This window comes from Plectropomus leopardus, chromosome 10 (genome assembly GCF_008729295.1).
Source record: "Plectropomus leopardus isolate mb chromosome 10, YSFRI_Pleo_2.0, whole genome shotgun sequence".
NCBI classification, from domain to species: domain Eukaryota; kingdom Metazoa; phylum Chordata; class Actinopteri; order Perciformes; family Serranidae; genus Plectropomus; species Plectropomus leopardus.
This window is the reverse complement of record NC_056472.1, coordinates 16,601,198-16,623,981: the sequence shown is the minus strand read 5'-3', so window position 1 is coordinate 16,623,981 and position 22,784 is coordinate 16,601,198. Positions and strand designations below refer to the sequence as shown.

Sequence of the window (22,784 nt, the reverse complement as noted above, 5' to 3'; positions counted from 1 at the left end):
CTATCACAACTTATTTGAAAAATATCAGCTTTTGGGATCACACAGAAGACTTAGTGGGCTATAGGGTTGATTGAAGAGACTGAGGAACTCATTTGTTCCACAGCACAATGAGAGACAGACCAAATTAAAACTAACCAAAACATATGACAGAAAGTTGGGGCTAAAACAGTAAAGGCACGATTAACTTTTGATTTGCAAGGCTGACATTTGAGTGGTTGAGAAGAAGATGAGGAATGAGGAACCATCTGTGCTGGAAACATCTTCATCAGCTACCGCCACACATAGATTCTGATTCTGTTGTAAATTAAATTTTATCACATTTTGCACGACTCCCTGTGCTCCCTCTCCCTCCCTCCCGCCGACCATGAAAGGCAAAGCCACAGGTTTCATCTGGCCGCGGACCTTTGTTACATGTTATATCCAATCTCGCTCTCCTCACATTTACTGTCATCTGTCCACTGTCGGCTGTCCAATAAAATGTTAAAATGACCCTCCGAGTTAAAAAAGAAAAAGTTTCCTGTGCACAGACAATAAAAAGCTATGGACCTTATGTACCATTTTTGATGTCTAACTTTAATGAAAGACAGTAAAAGCTACAGCAGCTCAAAGGTAACCTCTAAAGGATGCAGACAAAAAGGTTTTATTTATGACAGCTAAACTGGAGTCATTTTCAGACTGCACTATAATACTAAAAGTACGATATTTAGGTCTAAACATCTGACTATAGCGTTAAGAGTGCTCCCATGGCAGCACAGAAAGAGACCCTGTGGTAATTTTCCCCCTACACAATGCAGATGCCTTCCATTCATGCGCTAATAGGGCATGCTAAAGACCTAAACCTCAGTTTTCTATCTTCCCACTTCCTCAGAGTCATACTGCAGTAGTGAGATTCTGCGGACATTAATATTGAACTTGCTTTAATGGCCAGGTCTTTAACTAAGCTCGCTGCTTCTAAAATCAAACAAGCCTGCTATATTAAAGGTCTCTTGAGAGGCCAATGGTGGCATCATCTTTCATAATCTCAGCAGATTACTGAAGACCATCCATATTTCATAGGCTGAATATCAAACAAATAAACATAAACAACCATAAATCATATACAAACACATATAAACATAAATCAACTGAGCTGAGCTGGTATCAGTTTCTGCAGTGCATCTCATACATACTAAAAGCAGCTCTGCACACCATGAACATCTTTGTAATGAAGGAGAGTATTACTGGCAAAAACAAATGAGGGAAACTGCAAGAGAGGTAGACAATGCTGTCCAAAATAGTGTATGCCGTTTAACAACTAATGTACACCAGAGACAGGAAATACCTGAGTGTTTGTTTCAACAATGAACTGCAGTATTGACTAAAAGTTGTACCTTTGCAGCGAGGCGTTTGACAGCCTCCTCCCTACGTCGCTGCATCTCGGGGGTCCCTGGGCAGCTGTTTGTCCTCAGCGTGTTGGTAGCACTGGAGGGTGGAGTGGGCTGTGGTGGCTGGCTAAGGGGAAGTTCTGTGCTTAATCCTGCACCACCTGGAAGACAAAGACACAGTTTTTTCTCACTCAACCAATGTAGACATAAATTATTATAAATCAAATAATATAAATGAAACTTCTGTCTGTCTGCAGCTAATGTTGCATAGTACTGGACCAATCAGCCTAATGTTTTGTGTGCACATTAATGACAGTATGCTCAAAGAACAAAGGGATTCAGAATTACTGAAAGAACTGTTTTTTTGATTGTTTTATGCCGTCATTGACTGCTGACTCATCATGCCTCTCAACTCGCTGTTAGGGACCGCAAGTCATTGAAAAAAAATAAAAAAGGACAAAAAAAATTTTGATTAATTCCATACATATGTTAAGATCCACTAGTTTGGAACAATACCAAATAAAACAAACAACCAAAAAAACAGTTATCTTTACTGCCATCTTGACTATAAGAGTCGGAAGGGAAAATTTCTCTGGGAACAACTGCACTGCTGCACTGTATAGGGTGACCACAATCAGCTCCAGCAGGTGCCTGACGGAGCTTTACACAACACTTTTCTAGTTTGTCATTTGATGCATTAGCAAAATTGGCTTTATGTTGGCATGGCGTATTTTTGTAAATCAGCTTAACATCAGTTGAAGAGATTTTACTTGATATTGTCAGTTGATGTATCCTCACTTCACTTCCACACTCTGCAGGCTAACTAAATACAGTAGCATGGACTAAAAACTTGCAGCTAATGCACTGCTTACATCCGAAGGCAAAAACTAAAATCTTCTTACTTTTTGGGGAGGCACTGGGACTGTTGGAGGCGATTTGGCGCATTCTGCCTCCGTGGCAGCTCAGTGCTACTAGGCGGGAGATTATGGCTGTCTTCCCATAGCCCACGCTGCCCACCACTACAGCACCGTGGTTCTCTGTGGACTCGCTAGCCTTCAAGACGTCTTCCAGCTGCTGAAAGAGCCAATCTCGACCCACGAACACAGAATCCGTGGTGATGCTGGGCACCTCAAACAGCAAAGGCTTGAGCATGATGTCTACGGGTTTGTAGGGAGCAAAACGAGCTGAGGAAAAGTAAAAGGAGAGAAATGCATTAGAATTACAACTGTATAATTATTTCTGAAACAAATGCAAAAATATTCAGTGTCACAGATACTGCTTTTTAGGCAAAAGCATGAAACACACTTCAGTTTGCTTCTGGAATGAATCACACATTTAGTCAGTAATAGTACAAAGTCTTAATGTTGACACATCAACCATTCAGCTGTTAGCTTGTCTGCAGCCTCTGAGTGATCTGCTGAGAACACAAACATGTGATGGCAATACTAACTTTCTCCAGGTGAAAAAAAAAGTTTGGAATATTGGCAACTTTAAAACTGATGCTAGCCTCTAGTTCAGCATCATTTCATCCCAAAACAAACCCATCTTTCATCCTTTACAGATAAACCTGCTTAAATTGCCATATATATACCAAACTTAAATCAGTTAAGGAATCATCTCGATAGTTATGTTCTTTCTCAAAGTGCCACCTACATTAAAAATCTACACGGTTGTCTAAAAACAGAGTCTTCTGTTCGTTGTCTACTTTAGCTTGGATAGATGTTAATTTAAGTGGAATCTCCACATAAGTGGACTTGAAAGAGGACTCTATCTGGTCCACTTCAGCACTAATTAGATCTCAGAACACTTGTTCACTTAAGAGCTCTGATCCTCTGTACTAATACTAGTATCACTCCAACTAATACTACTGCTGCTAATACATCTAATGCTGCTTTTATAACTATGACTCATACTGCAAAGTGGTCAAACTTACTGCTATTATTGCTACCACTAAAATTATATTTCAGCGTACTTTCATGCTGGCCAAATGACTATTGTTTTAAAAGAAAAACATTCTTTTGGTCTAAGCATTTATCTTACCAATAGGGATTTGCGAGTACACCTTTATCTGCATCTGTGTCTTTATTTGTTCAACCAAATATATTTTGTCTATCCATATATGCACTTGGAATGGAGAGGGTTTAAGCCATGGTGATTGATATTTGAAGTGTGAAAATAATTTGGGTTGATCAACAGGTATTATACTTCTAATTAATTAATTAAATCAATATTTACAAAACAATCTCAGAATAAAGCTTCAGATCATTTTAAATCATAAAAGTAAGACATTGATCTCAGCTACCCATATGAGAATTTAGCTTCATCACATCTACAGGCAGTGACAGATTTTACTCGGATGATACTTGTAAAAAGTGCATTATCTGTGCTGGAAACATGTTTCAAAAGAGTTCTCAGCTCAGCTCTACTTATTGACTTACTACTCTTGCACTTATTGACGTACTTAATCCTAACCCTAACCCTTCTAACAAAAACTTAATTCTTTAAAAGAAGCTTACTTTATGAATTTTTTGTTCTAAATGAAGAATCTTGGATGCTTAAGGTCCTTGATTTTTTATACTGAAAATACCGATGTTCCTTAAGCAGAAACATAAAAATGAATCCACACAATGCTTCTGTCTCAGCCTCATGTTTAAGGAGGTGTGGAAAAAGGAAGAGCACACTTTCAAAACTGAGTTAAATAGTTTGAGTATCTAATGATGTCATGTTAAATTATTCATGTTCTCATCAAATATTCACTCTGCGGGATCTCTCTCAGTGAAACAAGGTTTATGCCATATAACCAAGATAAAGGCTGGTGAACCAAGGACATGATTTTATCTGTAGAGCTTCATTTACCCAGGAAACACACTTTTTGATAGTATAACGTTGATATAAACATACATAAATGGTTTGGACAGTTGTGTGGCTCTGCACTTACACATAGTGGATTTGAAATTAAACGATGACTAAGAGGTTAAAGTGCTGCCTTTAACCTGTAATTTGAGGGTGTTTACATCCGCCTGGGATGAGCTGTACATGAGCTTAGCACTTTTATACATACCTCCTAATGGTACAAAAGGTGACATTTCCTAAACTCTTTCCAACCTTTTATAGATATGAAGACATCAAACAACATTAAAGCTGTAACACAGCACTTGATCCTCACAGCAACTGTCACTGTTTCATTTGAAATATAGTGTACTGGAGCACACACAAAACAATGAAAAACACTAACACTAACTTTAACACTACAGCTGACAAAAGTGAAACATAAATATATGCATTGAGCATTTTTGGACCGAGGGAACTTCTTCATAGTCCTAGTAACCCCCCTTTTTGTTATATCAGCACCACAAGGATTAGGAACGATCATAGTTTTTAGAACACTGTTTGGGGGGCTTTTTTTTAGCTTCTTTATCAGGCCAGATACTATCCCAGTGTAAGAGGAACCATGGGTGACTTGTACAATAACTGGGGATGAACACAGTCAGCAAGGCACTGGTAACCACCATTTTGAAAAGCATATTAGCCGCATAAACAATAGACAACACAAAACACACACTTGTAACTGAAAAAATGCACCTACAGTAAAGTCTCTGCTTTACTGAACTCAAGAAATGACAGGGGAAGTACAACTCGACTTTGACTCTGCAAAGCGAAAGTGTAGTTTCTATACCACAGTATGTCATTTCAGTGTACCTTTTAGTGGTGTGAATTTTAATAGAAAAAAAGCCCCTGGAGGCATGTAGTTCTTGGTAGTGCTCCCCAGCGTGCTGTTTCTCTCGGGGAGTCCCCAGAACTGTTTGGTCCCTCGAAAGTCTATTGTCACAATCTCAAAATAATGGAATTGGCTAATAAATTCATTAGCTTGCCACATTTTTATCTACAGCAATAATGCATCGTGCAGTCACCTTTAGAGTCCTGGGGTGGCCTTCCTCCTGTATTATGCCAGGGAAGGCGAATGGATGTCCGCAGGGGGGTGTTGCGCTGTTCATCAAGAAAGCTCAGGTCTTCCAGCTTTGTGGAACTGGTCGCTGTAGACAGAGACAGAACATAAGAGGGAGTGAAACGGACACTTTAATGCATCTTGAGTGCATTTGTCACATTTACTTTAAAGAGACAAAAACACACAGGAGAAAAATGCTGTGGTGCATTTGGCATCTCTGAGAGAAGATGAGTGAAGAACAGTAGAGCTGGTGCGCTCTGACATTTGCAGTTTGCTTGAGGCGGTGTGTGCAGGTACCAGTATACTGTAGCAGAAAGAATAACAGTATCCCTAAGTCAAGAGAGCAATGCTCCTTTTTTTCTTTGATTTGAGCTGACAGCTACACATAATATAGCAGTGAGAGGTCTGTCCCCACAAACACCCCCACTGGGGCGTACAAAGACAACAGATTACTTTCACCTTTCTTAAAAATATGAGGAAGGGAATAACAAATTGGAGATAGAAATCTTCCACTTCACATGTTCACTGCTGTATTGCTTAGAAATTATATATTATTATCTATCAATCTACTTGTAGTTACAAGAAATTTCAGTGTAACTTCAGCACCATAATGCAGAGCTTAACACAATATTTGTAAATTTGATGCATTAGAGAACAACATCCAGGTTACTGTTAATGTTATACTCATTTTCGAGGAAAATAGTATTCTACTATAGGTTTATCTTTCAACATCTTAAAATATAATGGAGCAAGAAAAAAAGCTGAAGTAAAGCTCTAGTCTATCCAATTGTTGTCTGTTGTTCAATTCATAATTTTTTTAGCATCAGTCTCAAAGCAGGAGATTTTTTCGACCGCCATGTGGAGGAGGTCCCCTGCTGAAACAAAACTCTGCAGATTAACTACCTGATGAGCCAGTGATTACAACGCAATTCAACTTCCTGCTTGGAGTATGAGACATGGTCTGTGAACATAATAAAGATGTGCATAGTGCATCAAGGTCTCTCTTCCAATCGCTGCTCACTGTTCAACAATGCTATCACCATGGTGATCCGTGCTCTCTTGGCCCTGTTTAAGAGCAGAATCAAAGCCTCTGCTTTCTCCTCCATCAGCCTCAGCTGGGAGAGACTGTCACAAACACTCAACTCTTCTTTTCACTTTCTCTCTCCACTCACTTGGTCGCTAACTTACTCTCTGGAATGTCCCACTAATTAAAGCCTGTCTGCTGACAACAGAGTAGCTGAGGAAGCTGCCATCAATACAACTTTGACAGGAATAAAAGAAGGCCCTCATGGTTACTTTTACTGCAGAGGATGCTGCTTTCACAATTATTGGACAAAGTTGAACTTTTAACAAATAAACGAAATCAAGAAAGGCAGACACAGTCTGAAGTCAGTGAGTGCAGAGTGACACAATGCTAATACTTAAAGCTAAACTGAACAGCTACTTACATCCAATAGCAGAGCCAGGAGGGACAGTAGGATTACTCCCCTTGTCCCCAATGTAGAACACACGTGGGCAGGCATACGGGCAAGTAGACAGGGTGCAGACCCTCACCTAAATCTCTGCAGAGTGCTCCCCCGTGGATGAGCTCACCAAGGGCACAAAAGCGATTCCTCTGCCCCAGTGCTCCCATGCAGGCACACTGGCAGCATTCAGCTGCTGAGCAGAGGGCTTGGCTGCACCCTCTCTAGTGCTCAGCCAGTCACAGCATCCACAGCATTAGGCACTTGCTAAATGAATGCTGAAGTGTCACACTCACTACACACATAGACCTCTGTCCATGTGCTACATGCATTTTTACTGACACACACAAATAAATTGGTAAGTATGCAGCAGAGAGTAAAAAAATGAGCGAATTAGGGGGGAAATAAATGGAAAACCAAGAGATTTAGTCTCCAGTGGCTGATTACAGTTTGTAATGGGCAGATACTGTAGTATTAATCAAAGATCCTGTCTGAAGTTGTGCAAATGATAAGAGAATAGCATGTGAAAAACAGGTAGAAAAAGCATTAGAATTATAAATACATACATGAAAGAAAATGGCACATATACAGTGGAGGAGAGGAGCAGCAGGGGAGATGTGTGAATAGAGTAAGAGAGAGGAGATGGACAGAAAATCAACTCTGTGCAGCAAATCATGACACATGGACCAACATGAGTTCTTTTTCTTTTTTTTATTCTTCTCCGATTATTAAGATTTCTGAAGTGGAAAAGCCACACTGAACCTCATTCTGCACAAGGCACATCTTATTGCCCATGGGTCCAATAAGCAAAGACTGCAGGTAATTCACAGTTTGACTTGCTTAAGTAGTTTAAATGCAGACACTCCTTCATTCCTGTCTGTGATAATACATCCTGCACCATAACCATTTTTCCCCCCTTTTTGTTAAGTCATATCTCTTGTTATCCACAATTCTTTCAAGGCCAAGCATTCCCACAGGAAGCCTTCATATCCCTCAAATCCCCCTCTTCAATTCTTTCTCTACCCTGAGCCTCCATATTCCTTCCTATTCTTGCACGTCTCCGCTCATTGATAAAACGTACATATGATAGCTTGAAGTCTGTGCTTGCAGTGACTTTGAAGCTGTACAAATGTGTCAGACTGTATTCTGATGAAAATTCCTTTCTCCTCAAGCAGGTCTGCCCTTTGAAACTTTCAGTTCTCTGTTTCCCATGACAGAACAGAGAACAGGGCTGAGCTCCTCTGCTCCAACCACTGCCCCCCCTTCTCGCCCCGACTTGACTCCACTTTCCTCTTTACCAATGGATACAATCAGTATTCCCATCAGCATGCCCACCTTTTTGCCTTTTCAAGCTACAAGAGTTCATTGTAACCACTGTGAGACATTGTGTGAGTAAGAGTGAGAGACAGTTTTTAGAGAAAGGCTGAAAGTTCTGCAAATTCTCTCTAAAATGCACGGCAAAGTGTTTGGTTTCTGTAACACAGATGGAATACTGATTTCCACTGAAATAAGTGTGGGGGCGATAGGGACAAATTATTACTGTGATAAATATCACAGCATAATCTTGATATCAATTTGTCATAATATTTACCCAAGTGTCCAAAAATCACACAGTAAACAGGCACAAGTGTTGTGTAAGAGATAAGAACTATGAACCTCAGGATCTTGATGTAAGAAATTTGCCAAAATGCACTGATAGAGACAAACAGTCTTAATACTTAATTTTCACCCACCCATCCCTATTAGTGATGACTGTGTTTCAAAGGGTGGTATTGCATTGTCTGTACCTGGGCATCACCTCTAGCTGCAGTCCCTCTCTGACCAGTTAAGTCAGTATTGCTTTAGTTTAAGATGACTAAGTGCAAAGTGGAATTTTAAGTGGCCTGCACGCAAATTTGGCTTGTTACCATGGAAACTTTAAAATTCCTCTAGCTGCAATGGTCCACTTTTGCGGAAAATTAATATGTTCACCATGTTTTTGTGTATCAAATTTCCAGTGCTGTGCTTTGATTATGAAACACTGTTTTCCCACTGCAACATGTACTTAAGACTGTCTTTCTCGCCCTAAGATAAGCTTACCTCCAAGTAAGGCAGATTCTGCCCCCAATGTTGGCCCTAGACCAGCTCAAACCTCAACCTGAACCAACTTTTTAAATGGTGAAGCTTGATTGGGTTGGTGCACAGAGTCTGAGCACAAACTACCTGACAGATTCAACTGTGTGTCAGCAGAGCTGTACTTAGGAACACAACTTCAAACTTGTTAGCATTTTGTTAAAACTAAGTACAGTTTTCTTTGCTCAAAGTCACAATGCAAACATGCTTAAGGTTAGCAGGTATAATGTTCACTAAGCCCACAAACTTAGTGTGTTAACCTGCTGAACTACAAAAATTGGATATTAAATAATGTTTTTAATCATCGTAAAGGCAAATTTGAACTTAAAATTACACAATATATTAGCTCCTAAAAGTTTGAAGTATACCTAAATATATAAAAATTAATACATACAAAGCACTATTTACAAATCCACTCAACACATTCACAAAATAAATAAAACCTAACCCAACAACAACAATTTACAACTAAATATATGATTGTCTCCCTCAGAGTGACTCAGTACCCTGACATTTCTTATTATCTGTTTTGGAGCAGCTTAAATTATCACTACAATGAAAATAGTTAAAGTTAACCTAAACAGGACACCTAAAATGTGAGTCTGATCAGGTTCTGATAACTTTGGGTCTAACCCCATTCACTTTAAATAGGTGGCAAGCAAGACAGGGAACTCGTCCTGGATTTTGAGGGGTTGTAGCTTTCATTCACTGACAAATAGCCTACATTGTACACTCATTGCACTGCTACGTATAACTTCATACTCTTTGCTGTGGTCACTGCAGCCTCACTGTCACGCGTCACACTCACACACTCTCTTTCTATTTGACTGCAGAGTTATTACGAACACAATCTGGTACTGAAATGAGGAAACAAAATCTGCATTTTGATTTGGTCTGGTAGGTATCGGTCATAAAGGAACTGATGCCAGATTGGCACCAGGTGTCCCAACCTTAGCCCCATGTCAAACTATTCGACATATTAAAAAATTTGATCTGATAATGCTGCTGCATAAAACATAAGGGAATCGGCAAAGTAAAATTAATTTTTAGGGGAACATGTAGTGAATTTCTGTACAAACTTTTATGCTATTCCATCTAGCAGTTATTAAGATAAATCAGTCTGAACCGAAGTGATGTACCAGCCGACCGACCAACTTGACAGACAGAGTCAGGATTCTAGATTTGCTCAAAAGTGCATACTTATGAAATAACTATAAACTGCATTGTACAAACTTAAGAGCAGAATAAAGAGGCCAAACTTCTCTGCAAAAACTGTGCAAAGAGCAATAGCTAGGAAGACAAGAGACCTTGCACATTAAGATATTCATGCCATCACAACAGTTGCATAGTTCCTTAACACTCATTATATAATTCTCAATAGTGGGGTGCTGTCAGTCAAACAAAGCCAGATGGCTCTGTGGTGACAGAGACCAGTTAGGCATTTGCAGATTAGGCATTTGGCAAGTTGTGATCTGTCAATGGATCGCCACTCAGCAGAATTTTAAATGGCTTCTCAAAACTGAAGTAAATTGATCTCTGCAAAGGTTTATATTTTGCTCCTGCTGTGACACATAGAGGCACCAACAATTCTGTGAGCGCGGACATTTTAAAAGATGCCACTGTGACCTTTTGGAGAGCTGGAGGATATGAATGGGCTATCTGTTTTCTTGTTGCTTTCTTTTCAATCTCAAACTGAACAGATCGATGTTAACATAAAGCCAGAGGCCGAGAAAAATTCGATGGCTAACTGAAGACATCATAAAACACAGACAAAAACAGATTGAAACGATTCAAAATTACAGGAGAAGATCTTCTCTCGAAAACCACCACAGATGACATGAGCTTACAGCATGTCAGATAAAACAGTTACATGTCCTTCTGCTCCAGAGCTACAAAGAGACTACAGCACATTGAATTTAAAAAGCCATAACCTTCATGCTGCAGTACTGACAGACATGAGTTTTTAATTTGAGAAAATTACTGTCTGACCTTTGCAAACACCATTGAGTCACAGATTGTGTTCACATGCACCAGGTGGAGATGACTTCAGTCCGTCTAATAAAACACAGATGTGAGCTGTACTCAAACCTTACCTTGTCACTGTTGAGACGAACAACATATCCTAAAAGTTGCGTGTCAGTTGTCCATAGATTTAGGTCAAGACACAGCCTAACAAAGGATCTTGGATCCATTATCACCGTTTTTCCAGAGGAGCAGAGGATTTTGGAGTAGAAACAAATGAGTGTGTACTGTACCTCAACATGGCTCAGACCACAAAGCCTGGTTGAATAGCAAAACATCACAGATGCACTGTAGCACCATTCCTGAGCCACAGTGACCCTGACTCAGTCTGAGCAACCTGACCACAAGCAGCTCAAGCTAAGATTTCAAAACCATGGAATTCCAGTGGCTACAACTAATATGGCCCTTTGACTCTGTAATCGTTTTTAAAAAGCTTAACATGAATGACTCAAAAATAGAATTCTTATTACCTAAGTAAAATGAAGAGTAAGGGTGGCAAAGAGTGCAAGCTGCATCATGTAAAATTTTGTCAACCTTTTCAAAAACTGTGTTTTTGGATGCACAAACTGTCGTGGGTGCTGCAAAATCTGACATTTGAAAGTGTTAAGGTGGACACAAGGTTGGTGTTATTAATGTGTTGAGCAGCCACTGAAGATAAGACCTTAAGGAGGAAATCCAACATGACATCAATAGCAAGATTCTTTCACATATTCTAAAATGCTGGAATGCAAAAAAAATGATGAAGCCACCTGAGACATGGAGCAAACTATCAGCTGCTTTATGTAATGGCTCGGACTGAAATATGAGGTGAAAAATGATTGTGCCAACATCATTTAAACAAATTAAAATAATTTCTCAAACAAACTATGGAAAATCCATTTTTCCTGCAAAAAGAAACAGATTATCACAATCACTTAATCATGGTGGATACCATTGTCAGGATAATCATAAATATGACTGATTGACAACCGACAATAAAAGATTCTGCAAAGCAGTCTGCATATGCACCAACTTCAAAAAACACAAAAGACATTAATTAAGCATTTGCATATTTCATATTGATGAAATGATGCAATTTTAAATAGCTGAAAAGCCTGCCTTGATCGACTGATTTTACTAAAAAAGATTTCCTCTGAAAAAGATGCGTGTCCCAACTGACTGCTGTATAAAAAATTACCAGATTGCAGCAAAATAAGTTTTTGATGCTTATACACACACACACTTGTGCGAATGGGGTAGTTACTGAAATAAACTGGGATTACTAGATGCCATATTGCCATAATGGCCTTGAATTAGATATTGTGTATCAACTGACACTGAATCACTGTTTTCTTTATAGAATGGTAGCCACAATAGTTCCCAAGACTACCAACTAATGCTACGTTTACAGACTGCTCCTGCAGAGACATTTGAATTCAGCCCTGTGTGGTGACAGGTGGTGCGAGCCAACATTTGTGCAACTTGCCACAACACATGGAGGCTCCACACAGTGCTGCTTGAGTTCCCACAGCAGCTCAGGGACACGCTAGCCACACTGCAAGTGTGTGTGTTCAACAAGGCAGTACAACACTTCTCAATATTATGCGGACGTTCTTTCTATATACATATTTAACATTCTATACACTTGTTGATTGGCAACAAACAAATGGATGAAATCCACTTTGCCTTGAAGACAATTTGGCCTTTGTGCCGAAACTCTCTTTATGGTTTCTGCAGTCTGGTGTCTTGATTTTCCAATGCATAGTCAATCGATACAGGCTACACACACAAACAAGGATACAGTATAACTAGCCATCCATCCCTCCTACATAACAGGGTATGGGTGTTAACCGGCTTTTGAAGTTTCTTCACAATCACACACTGACTCTCTCACTCACTCTTCCTGGGGCATCCTGAGGTGTTCCCAGACAATGTGGGATATGAAATCCCTCCAGCATGCTGCTCTAAATCCACTTCAGAGTCACCATGTAGCTGAATGCCTCATGGATGCCTCGAGAGATACCTGAACAACCTTAACTGCATCTTTTTGGCTACTCAGAGTTCCTATCACTTATCCTCATACTGTGCCTGAGGGTTTGCCCTGCAAAAAAAAACTATGTTCATGACCATAGGTGTCGAATGGAATGTAGATCAACAATAATAGAGAGAGCTCTTCCTTAATACCTCTTCACTCGAACAGTCCAGTAAAAGGTCCGCATCAATGCCCACTCCACACAAATCCTCCTGAGGAACTTATCCTCCATCTTACTCTCACTTGTCAACAAGACCCTAAGATACTTGACCTCATTCGAAACAGAAGTGGCTCCCAACCCAGAGGGAGCCACCAACAGTTTTCAAGCAGAGTGCCACAGCCTCAGACCACGAGGTGATGAAGAAATAAAAGTTTACTGAATCAGAATCTGAGAACATGGAGGCGGCCTCTAGCTCACCTGCTAGATTGTGTGCCCCATTTGCCGAGGCCTTTGCAGTAGCCCGGGTTCAATTCCAGCCAGTGGCCCTTTCCTGCGTGTCATTCCCCCTCTCTCTCCCACATTTCCTGTCATTCTACAGCTCTCCTATGAATGAAAAAGGGAAAAATCCCCCCAAAATAATCCAAAAAATAAAAAATAAAAAAAATCTGAGAACATGGAATAGAAAAATAATGTTTTTCAACCCCAGAATTTTTTTGGGAGAGGGGGATCATTTTAGCTGTAATCTGAAGTATTGCCAGGCTTCTTGTACTTACTTTATGTCCATCAATAAAAAAAGGCATAGTCACAGCAGTCAACTCATTATCACACACATGGAACCACACAATGGAAAATAGTTGCCAAGGTTCAGAGTGACTGCACTAATGATGCATACACTTTATTCAGTATCATTTCAGTATCTTCTTCTTAAGAATTTATTTATTTATTTAATTTATTGAATACAAAGTCATTGAGCACCAAATGAAAAGAGGTATTGTCCTTGGCACACCCTGACACCAACATAAATTGGTCTGGGCCATAAATGAAGTTGTCTCACTATGTCCTTGATGTTCCCTCTCAGGGCTTTGCCACACAGCGTAAAATCTGAGGTGTGAATTCTGCGGGACCCTAGAGGGCAACGCTGCATAACTATGACATCAGCCAATAAACTCTTAGAGCACAGGGGGAGACAAGCACACCAGCGCTCACACGCAAAACAACACACATAAACAGTCAAATATTTCCTGCTCTGTTGGCTTTATGAGCTGTTGTGTATCTGTGCCGTTCAGGTTTATGTCAGCAGCAAAAATAATGATGAGATTTAAAGGGGTATGGACTCATGGAACAAGAGAATAGTGACTGAACTGCACAGTGCCATGTATCAACTCATGTTGACGTGGGCACAGACTCAACTGTAGGCTGTAGAGAAAATATTCAAGTGTTGTGCAAAAGCGATACACTGCGTGTGAAAGACATACATAAGCTAGGACATGTATTTTATATCCATCTCTTCTACCCACTCCATCATATTCTCTTACTATTAGACAAAGTACCCTGCAAGGACACTTTTAACAAATGGAATAAATCTACCGTTGGCAAACAAATGGGCTGCATGTTGCAAATTGTCAAGGCTTTGAAACACACAAGGCATCTTTACCTTGCATTGAATTTATCTGGCACATACTTTTGTCCAAGGTGATTCGCAATAAGTGCATTCAAACTCAACAGAAACCTGAACTACCACACTGTAGAAGCAGCTGACACAAGTGAATAGTTACTGTATTTTTATCAAGGTCAAACCCATGGGAGGCATTTTTTGCAGCATTAAAGCATTTGATCTTCAACTCATTGGCAGCTGCAGCATCCACGTGAAATGGGTAAAACACTCTTTTCAACCTGTCATATTCCGAAGTAACAAAATTTGAACATCATCCCTCGGCTAAACACCACTACTTGCACGCTGAGCGAAATACTGCTCTGTCTGATCTCTGTCTGGATTCTGGTGTTTTACTTGTTGTCTACATCTAAAAAGGTTTTTTCTTGGCCAGTGGTCTGACCTGAGTCTACTCCTGTTTTTATGCTTCTTTCCCAAGCTCTGCACAGCCTGCCCCCGCCTTTGCAATTTCCTGTGATTTCGGCTGACCAATAGAGGTGTCTGCTTGTACAATGCCATGTGACAAAGTTCATCTGCTCTACAAACGGTGTCACCCTCACATCCGTACAATCTTCATCTTCCCTAGAGCAGTGCTTTTTGTTCATCAGATGTACCATTTACACACTACAACCGCTATAGTCCACCACTGCTATGACAAGCAAACATTTGTCTTTTATCTTTATATTGCTCTTATTTCTAGCATCTAGTCAGGCTGACAGCACATGCATATTCCCCTGAGTACAGAGTATCATGAACACAATGGGACTGCAAGTAGACCTGCAGACAACACTACTACATTTCACAGTTTACTTAAACATTTAAATCCAACAACTCCCCTTGGTAATTCCTAATGCCAAACAGTCACCAAGCAGCAGCTAAGTGGGGTGAGTCACATTAATTACATTTCTCTGCAGCCGGTAGGTGTGTTGATGTGTTTCAGGCGGTAAGAAACTCTCTTTAACAACACGTCAAAGGTGTCACAGGACTCTGTTTACTGATTGGCTGAGGATATTCTCTCGTTCGAAATGTTTATTTCAACAGCAACATAGTAAGAGTTTGCTGTCTAGAATCCGTGCTCATCACTCCCTGCAGAAATGTTTACATGATATATTAGGGAGTGATGATTAAATATCTTCCCCCCTAGCCAGAGCCTACAGGTGGATGCTAAAGTGGAGGTGCGGCTGGAGGAGTGGGCATCAGGGCAGCAGCAGCACTGGCAACGCAGAGGGAGAGCTGGCAAACTTTTGCAGCTTAAATAGGCCACCAAAATTGGAGGGTGTGTTTTGTGAACATACGGAGAGTGACATTTGACGTGTGTATGTATTAGTGCAGCTTGAAATTGACTGCCTGAACTAGCTTTCAGGCATCGCTCCATTTTTACCACACTTTGAAGTACAATCAAAAGCAGTATACCATAGCCATTGCATGGCAGCTCACCTCAGGCCACACTTAGCTGTTGCTTGGAGTGTTTTTGGCATAAGGGTATAAAACAGGTAAAAATTGCAGGTCTAAAATACTAATTCAACCGTGGAACTCAGTTAGGCCTCGTTTTTTTTTGCATCAACTTTGCATTAACTTTGCAACTTGGCTATGGACTTTAGTTTTAAAGGAAGATGTAAAACTTATGGCTGCATAAGTTACAACAACTAGGCCAAGGTCAAAAGCAGCAACAGCAAAAACAGAGGCAGGCAGGGTGGGGGATATCTGGGAATGGAAAAGAGAGGGAAGAGAGAGGGGGAAAGGTGGTTGTGGAGGGATATCAACAACTGTGACAGCTGTGTGGATATGGCGAGTCGAGCCATAACAGGGAGGTTCCAGGGCAGGAATGCAGAACAGATCAGCCAGACAGTGGTTTGTGTTTAGGTCCGACATGGCAGGCAGGGCTGCGCCACAGCATACAACAGCTGCCTAATCCCAAACTTCTGCCTTGATACCCCACTCTTTGTTGAAAAGCGCAACCCGCTTCTGAAAACGTCTCCTCCCTCCATGTCTATACGTGCTTTTTCCTGTCTGTGTCTGTCACTTGCTTGGACTACAAATGACACCACACTTGTCAGCCTCAGGCACTGGTCATATCATAGCGTCACAATCTTGAACTGACTGGTTAATGATGTAAGCGAGACAACCAAGTGCAGAGTCAAGAGTTTTACTGTCAGCACAACAAAGGTTACTAGGCTACAAGAAGAAAGTTTGAAAAAAATGTTTCATGTAATGCTAAATGTACGCACACAGTCATTGAGGAAAGGTATACAAACTCATTCCTTTCCCTCCTTTCAGCAGAAGACATCCAGATGTCAAGAGCTCAAAAGACCGAAGGACCTTACCTGCTACGGAGTTTGGCCTCGGCATCATGAGGGAAGAAGATGTCTGTGATGGGTATGGAATGGGTCCCTCGGGTGAGTTACTTGGAGGCTGTGGTGCCCCTGCTGATGTGTTGGACTGCTGCTGCTGGTCTGTCCTGGATGGGGTGTCGGCTGGCGTTGCTGTGGCACTGTTGGAGTCTTCTTCGGCCACAGGGGAGCAGGTGTCGGCCCGCACGCCCTGTGCCAGGCCATGGCGCCTGCTGCCTCTCAGGCTGCCATCCTTACTCCACTCCAGGCTGGAGCCACTGCGGTCATCATTCTCCGAAGAACTTGTGATGGTGGCTGAGGGGAGATGAAAACAAAGAAGGAAATTAGAGCAAGTAAGGGAGGTAAGACGCTCTTTGTGTGCCATGAACATTTATCTGTCTTCATCTCTAATGAGATACTGAGCTGTAATGGAACTTTTAACTTTGAATAAGTCTCTGCTTTTCCTCATTGCCCTTATCAACACTGTTCACCACTTGATTTTATACTTACAGAGATAGTCTGCTTGCACTAATGAAAACTGTAAAGACATGATGGCACGGACGTGATTCATTTCCTGAGCCCAGACTCCTCAGATGTCTTTTGTTCTTTTCACGGATCATCAGTTGACAAATCTCATATTATACAGCATAAACAGCTACTGAATGCTGTGCTGTGACACAAAATCCAAACTTAAATGTATTATTAAAAATATAAGTGTGAAGAACTAGTGTCAATACTGCCTTCAATATTTTTGAGTTCAGACAGGTGTTTTGCTAACATGACAATAAATCCTTTAATCCTCCCTCAGGCCAACCCAGCCATCTAATGCGAGCCTAAAAGATGAGCGGAGGGCCAAAGGTACGCCAGCTGCAGCTGGATACAGAAACATCAGCACAGTTAGAGGACTGGAACTGACTGGCCAGCTGGCTGCGTTTGCATCACACACTCCTAATCTGGATTTCATAATGTCGCAGCATGTTGCATCATCTCTAACATTAATATAACTAGTGTTAATTTTGTCAGATATTTTTTTATTTAGTTTCATAATTCTGTGTCAAATGTCCATGTTAGTTTATATCATATTTAATCAACCTCATTCTGTTGTAGCTGACTAACAGTCTTGGCATTTTAGTCTTATCCTAATCAAAGAAAACTATAAATGCATTATTTTAGTCAATGAAAACAGATAATATTTTTGTCTTTTTTAGTCATTATATTGAACATTTCAATCAATCCATTTAGTCTAGCAAAAACCTTTAACTTTGTCATTTCAGTCAAACTTATTTTACATAAGATTTTATTTTATGCTTATCTGATGAAAACTACAGGTTGGATGATGTGCTTTAGCACAAAAAGTCTGATCTAGTGGTGTGAGGATTTCATTTTAAGGAATACATCCAATATGGGCCAAAATGTCAACTTATTTCTTGTCGTTGTTAACTTTAAGTTATACAAGTAAGTTACTAGGAGACCTCCTGAATGGGCTCATTGTGTCCTACCGATGAAGTCCTGATATGTGGCGCAGAGCACAGGACGCAAAACTAAAAAACTTAAACTTAAACTTAAACTTAAAAAAAAATATTTGTCTTCTCTTGTTTTGTCAGCAAAAATAAAGAGAGACTTTTGCAGTTTTTGTTTTTCAAACTAGATTAGTCTAGTCTTTTTTATCAACAATATTGCGTCTTCATATAGTCACAGTTAAGGTTTAATGACGTCAGCATCATCTCAAACTTAATAAATACATCCTGGACCTTGTGACACTTGTGCTGAGTGGCAAAACAAATATTAGGTCATTTCTGACAGCAGTCATGTCTTCTCCTGCTCCGAGCATGGCATTATCTGTCATCACTGTGTATAAGAAGTTACAGTGATTGCTTATTTGTTGAACGACAAAGGCAAAGAGTAGAGCATTAATTATTCATTGAAATGTATGGTAAGCGAAATTTTATTCTAAGTTATGAAGAGCTGGTTATGGTCATTGCTACAGGACTGTTATAAGTCCTTCTCTGGTCACCTCATGCAGAAACTCCTCTGGGAGCTATTTTGTAAATGTTAAGACATTGCAAAATCTCCCCAATGCCCCCAAGGAGCTTTTAACGCAGAACAAAGCCAAATTAATGTGCTTTTGAAATCAGAGTCAGAGTCAAACCTCAAAGGCCGGGGAACATTAATCACAGCCTGGAATCTGACTTGTGGACACACAACATAGCTTTGTTCTCGTCCGTGCCTGCATAGTCTGATCGGGGGGGTTGGGGGGGGGGGGGGTCTATTTACACCTCCATCACATCATGTCATTCTCTTACAAAATAAATTTTGATTTGACACAAGTAAAGTAGCTTTACAATGAGACATATCACAACACATGTTACTGTATGTCTCATCCTGGGTGGCAGCATGCCGGCACTCAATGCTGGCAGATACTATATCACAGCTTCCATAAATTATTTAGCAGGTAGCTTTGATATTGCTCTAAGGGGACAGAATGACTGACTCATGGTAATCAGTTACGTCAACTCTGCAGTATTAGAAATCCAAACTGTTGTGTTATATCTGGCTTTGGCATGCATAGCTTTCTACTGCAGAACAATCATGTCACCTATAAATAGACACAAAATATGTGATATCCTTCATACAAGGTTATTAACTTTTCCCCCAAAATTTCCAGTGTCTCAAGAAATTATTTAAGTTTAACCGAGGATAACTGCAGTATCATACAGTTACAATGTGCTATTGAATTCCCACCTCAAATATTCAAAAGCCATATTCATAATAAATTTCTAACGTTTGTAAAGTCACTGAAAGGTTTATGTATAGAAACAGCAGAAGGATTAGTATATCAATAGACTATGTCATATTCCTGTCAGCTTGTGTAAATCCCCAGATGTCTTACAGAGCTATTACTAGTGATACAATGCAATGTTAAACTGTGGCGACTGTCACCTCAGTGCTCTCTCATACCAGAACAGCTCAATACAAACTCGGAAACCGACACATGGAAGAGGATGAATACAACCTGTCATGAGTGCTATTCAATCCCCCAAAAAATCCAGTGGCTTTAACAAAATGATGACTAAGTGAAACAGCGCAGGTCAGACACTTTGGTGTGCCTAAATGTTGCCATTTAGAAGAAAAAGATTACAGAGATTACCAATGTTTTTACCAAACCCAGCATCTGATGTAGCCTCTGATAAGATGCCATTTTTGAACATTACTCTGTGGTGGGATACTCCCACTCCTAACTAAGCTATTGATTCCCTGTGCCTGGTTTCCCACCGGATCTGCAGCTGACTTGGCTCGTCACTAGCATTCCTCGCGTGGTTACTGACTATTTTGGCAAAGGCACCACAGGTGGATTTCAACAGCAGTGAAGTCAGTTTGAGGTTATTTGACAAGACATTCTAGATCTTGCTTTATGTTATGAAGGTTAAGATATGAATGTCTACTGAATGCTTTAGTTTTGTGTCATTCTGTACAATTTAAGACAACTGCTTTGAAGCCCACGAAAAAAATGTGTAATGCTACTTTTAGTTTTAAAAAATCCAGAGGTTAACTTTAAATAGCCCCTTTTATGCAGAAATTGTGCTATAGAGCCCCTACAAAGTCCCATCTTTACATTTTTACACAAGAACGCAACAATGGCAGCATCATGTCACTCCAGTGTGTGATTTTAGATAGCATGCCAGCATCATGGAAGCAAAAGATGCATGATATGTTATAATATAGCATCTGCCTCTAGTGTGACATACAACACGTGCATTGGCAGCACTTAAAAATAATAATAATGGCATAACTTTGCAATAACAATAGTTTACTGTCCCTGTTATATGGCGGCTAATCTCCTCAAGATCTTTGTTATCGAGTTACCCGTTACTGCTGCTAGCTGCTTTTTAAATCTCCCGTGGCAGGCCATACACGTAACCCACCATCAAACGTCATACCCATCCTACCCGTGGGCCTGTTCTGCTGGTTGTCCATTTAACACATACCTTGATTCTGCACTGCTACTACTGCTGCTGCCAGCTTAAAGGTGAGAGATCTCTGTACCCCCCCATTCCGTGATTGGATCTTTTATACAGAACAGCAAGGCGGCAAGACAGCGAGATATTCACACCTTGAACAGGCTTGTGTAAAAGGGGCAAAGTCAAAGGACATGGGTGCACTTTGTTTTTGTTTTCTCTGGAACATACAAGCTGCTATTTGGGTATAATGAAGGAGTCATTTCTCACCTATGATCCCACTGTCTTTGCTCTCAAGTGTGGAGCTGGGGCTTGTGATGGTCCCACAGGGGCTGGAGCGGCTGAGCGGAGGGCGGCTGGTCGTGCTGTTGAGTGTGGAACATGGGCTGTCAGTGCTGGGAGAGGCCGTGCTGCTGGTCAGTGTAGAGCAGGGGCTGATACCCTGGCTAGTCACAGAGCACTGGGGAGAAAGAAAGATTGAGGAAAAGGGTTAAGGTACACCAAGAATGTGCTCTACTAAACACATATGTCAATGAAGTACGAAATCAACCCAATATAAACTGTCAGCTGGCAACATGTTCACATATTTTCAGCATGAGCAGCAATAAATACAACAAAAAATAAATCTCCAGCCCTATTTGGAAGGAGAACTGAGAAAACTAAAACTAAAAAATGATTCCATCCAAGTTTATTGACTATGTACCTGAATCACGTAAAAGCGATGCAAAGAATCTGCATACAAATAAACAAGCCTTTCACATGTGAGCATGACACACAAGCCGAAGGGCATGAGCGGTGTAAATGGAGCAAGGCTTGAAAATTACACACTCATATGTCTGGAGGAACCAAAATAAGCCTGAAGAGAATTTCACAAGGGAAGAAGTCCCTACTTTGTTGTGATACAATAGCTACCTTTCCCATGCATGCCACCAAGCCTGTCCGACAACCATACAGCAGCTGAATCTTTGTTTGAGCTAACTGACAACCGTAGAAATCAAAAATAAAGCTGGTTTGTCCTGTTTCCCTGTCCTTCTTAAACTGTATTCTGATTGCACACAGTATACAGTTGTTCATCATCACACTGAAAGAGGAGCCAAAGCCTTCAAACTGTTTCACAAACACAACTCCATACATATAAAACTCCAATTAAAAACTACTTTTACAAGCCCAGGTCAAATTAAACCAACCCTCGTCCTCAATACACCAACTTTGCTGCAGATATTTTGTTGCCGGAGGGACTTTAACCCACAGTGGGCTTCTCAAGCACCACTCAATACAAGGCTGTGCATCGCCTCAAACATACTCTTCCTATTAAAATCGCAGCAAATCATCACAAACCATAAACCATCACACCTGAACTCAAACATCCCAAACCTATTTTAAAGCCTCTTTTCACAAACTGCATTATGTAAAATCTTTGAGGCTAATTTGACAAACAACTACAGTACTTACTATACATATGTAGTGATTATAAGTGAGTTTTTTTTAACAATAAAAATCTTTGTCCTGATTAAAACATTACTGCAGTATTTTTGTTGCAAAAATGTATCTTCAACCCAACTGAACTCACAAAATAGTACAACTCACCATCTGCTAAGCCAATTTGAGACAGGAGAGGGACTAACATGTCATTGAGATGTACTGACTGTTGCTGTTTAAAGGTCTACATGTGTGTGCAGTGACATACTGAATGAAAACAGCCGAATAAGAGGGATATTGCATGGCTTAAGGCATCATGGACAACTTGTGGAATGCAAATATTAACTGCATAACATTTCCTTTTTCTATGTCCCACCTGTTTTTTTTTTGCATGACAATATGTCAGTAGTTTTTGCCCGGCAATTGCCAGCCTAGGGCTGCACCCAGAGCTTATAACACCCAACAAATCACTGTAAGAGCCAAACTGCTCACTGACATTTAATAATTTACTGTTTCGGTAGAACTAAAAACAACATGCTGAGTTTAAGACATGTTGTAAAACAGCAGTA

General features: G+C 40.4%; 1 protein-coding gene across 1 annotated transcript in view; it reads right to left on the bottom strand.

Annotated features, from left to right (window-relative positions):
* Nucleotides 1-22,784, bottom strand: part of tanc1b (tetratricopeptide repeat, ankyrin repeat and coiled-coil containing 1b) — a 127,137-nt gene that overhangs the window by 35,700 nt on the left and 68,653 nt on the right. The window contains exons 6-10 of the mRNA XM_042494126.1: nt 21,067-21,256; nt 16,835-17,155; nt 5,276-5,398; nt 2,267-2,548; nt 1,371-1,525 (exon numbers count right to left, since the gene is read on the bottom strand). Coding sequence (XP_042350060.1) covers nt 1,371-1,525; nt 2,267-2,548; nt 5,276-5,398; nt 16,835-17,155; nt 21,067-21,256 — 1,071 coding nt within the window. The remainder of the gene's footprint in view (nt 1-1,370; nt 1,526-2,266; nt 2,549-5,275; nt 5,399-16,834; nt 17,156-21,066; nt 21,257-22,784) is intronic.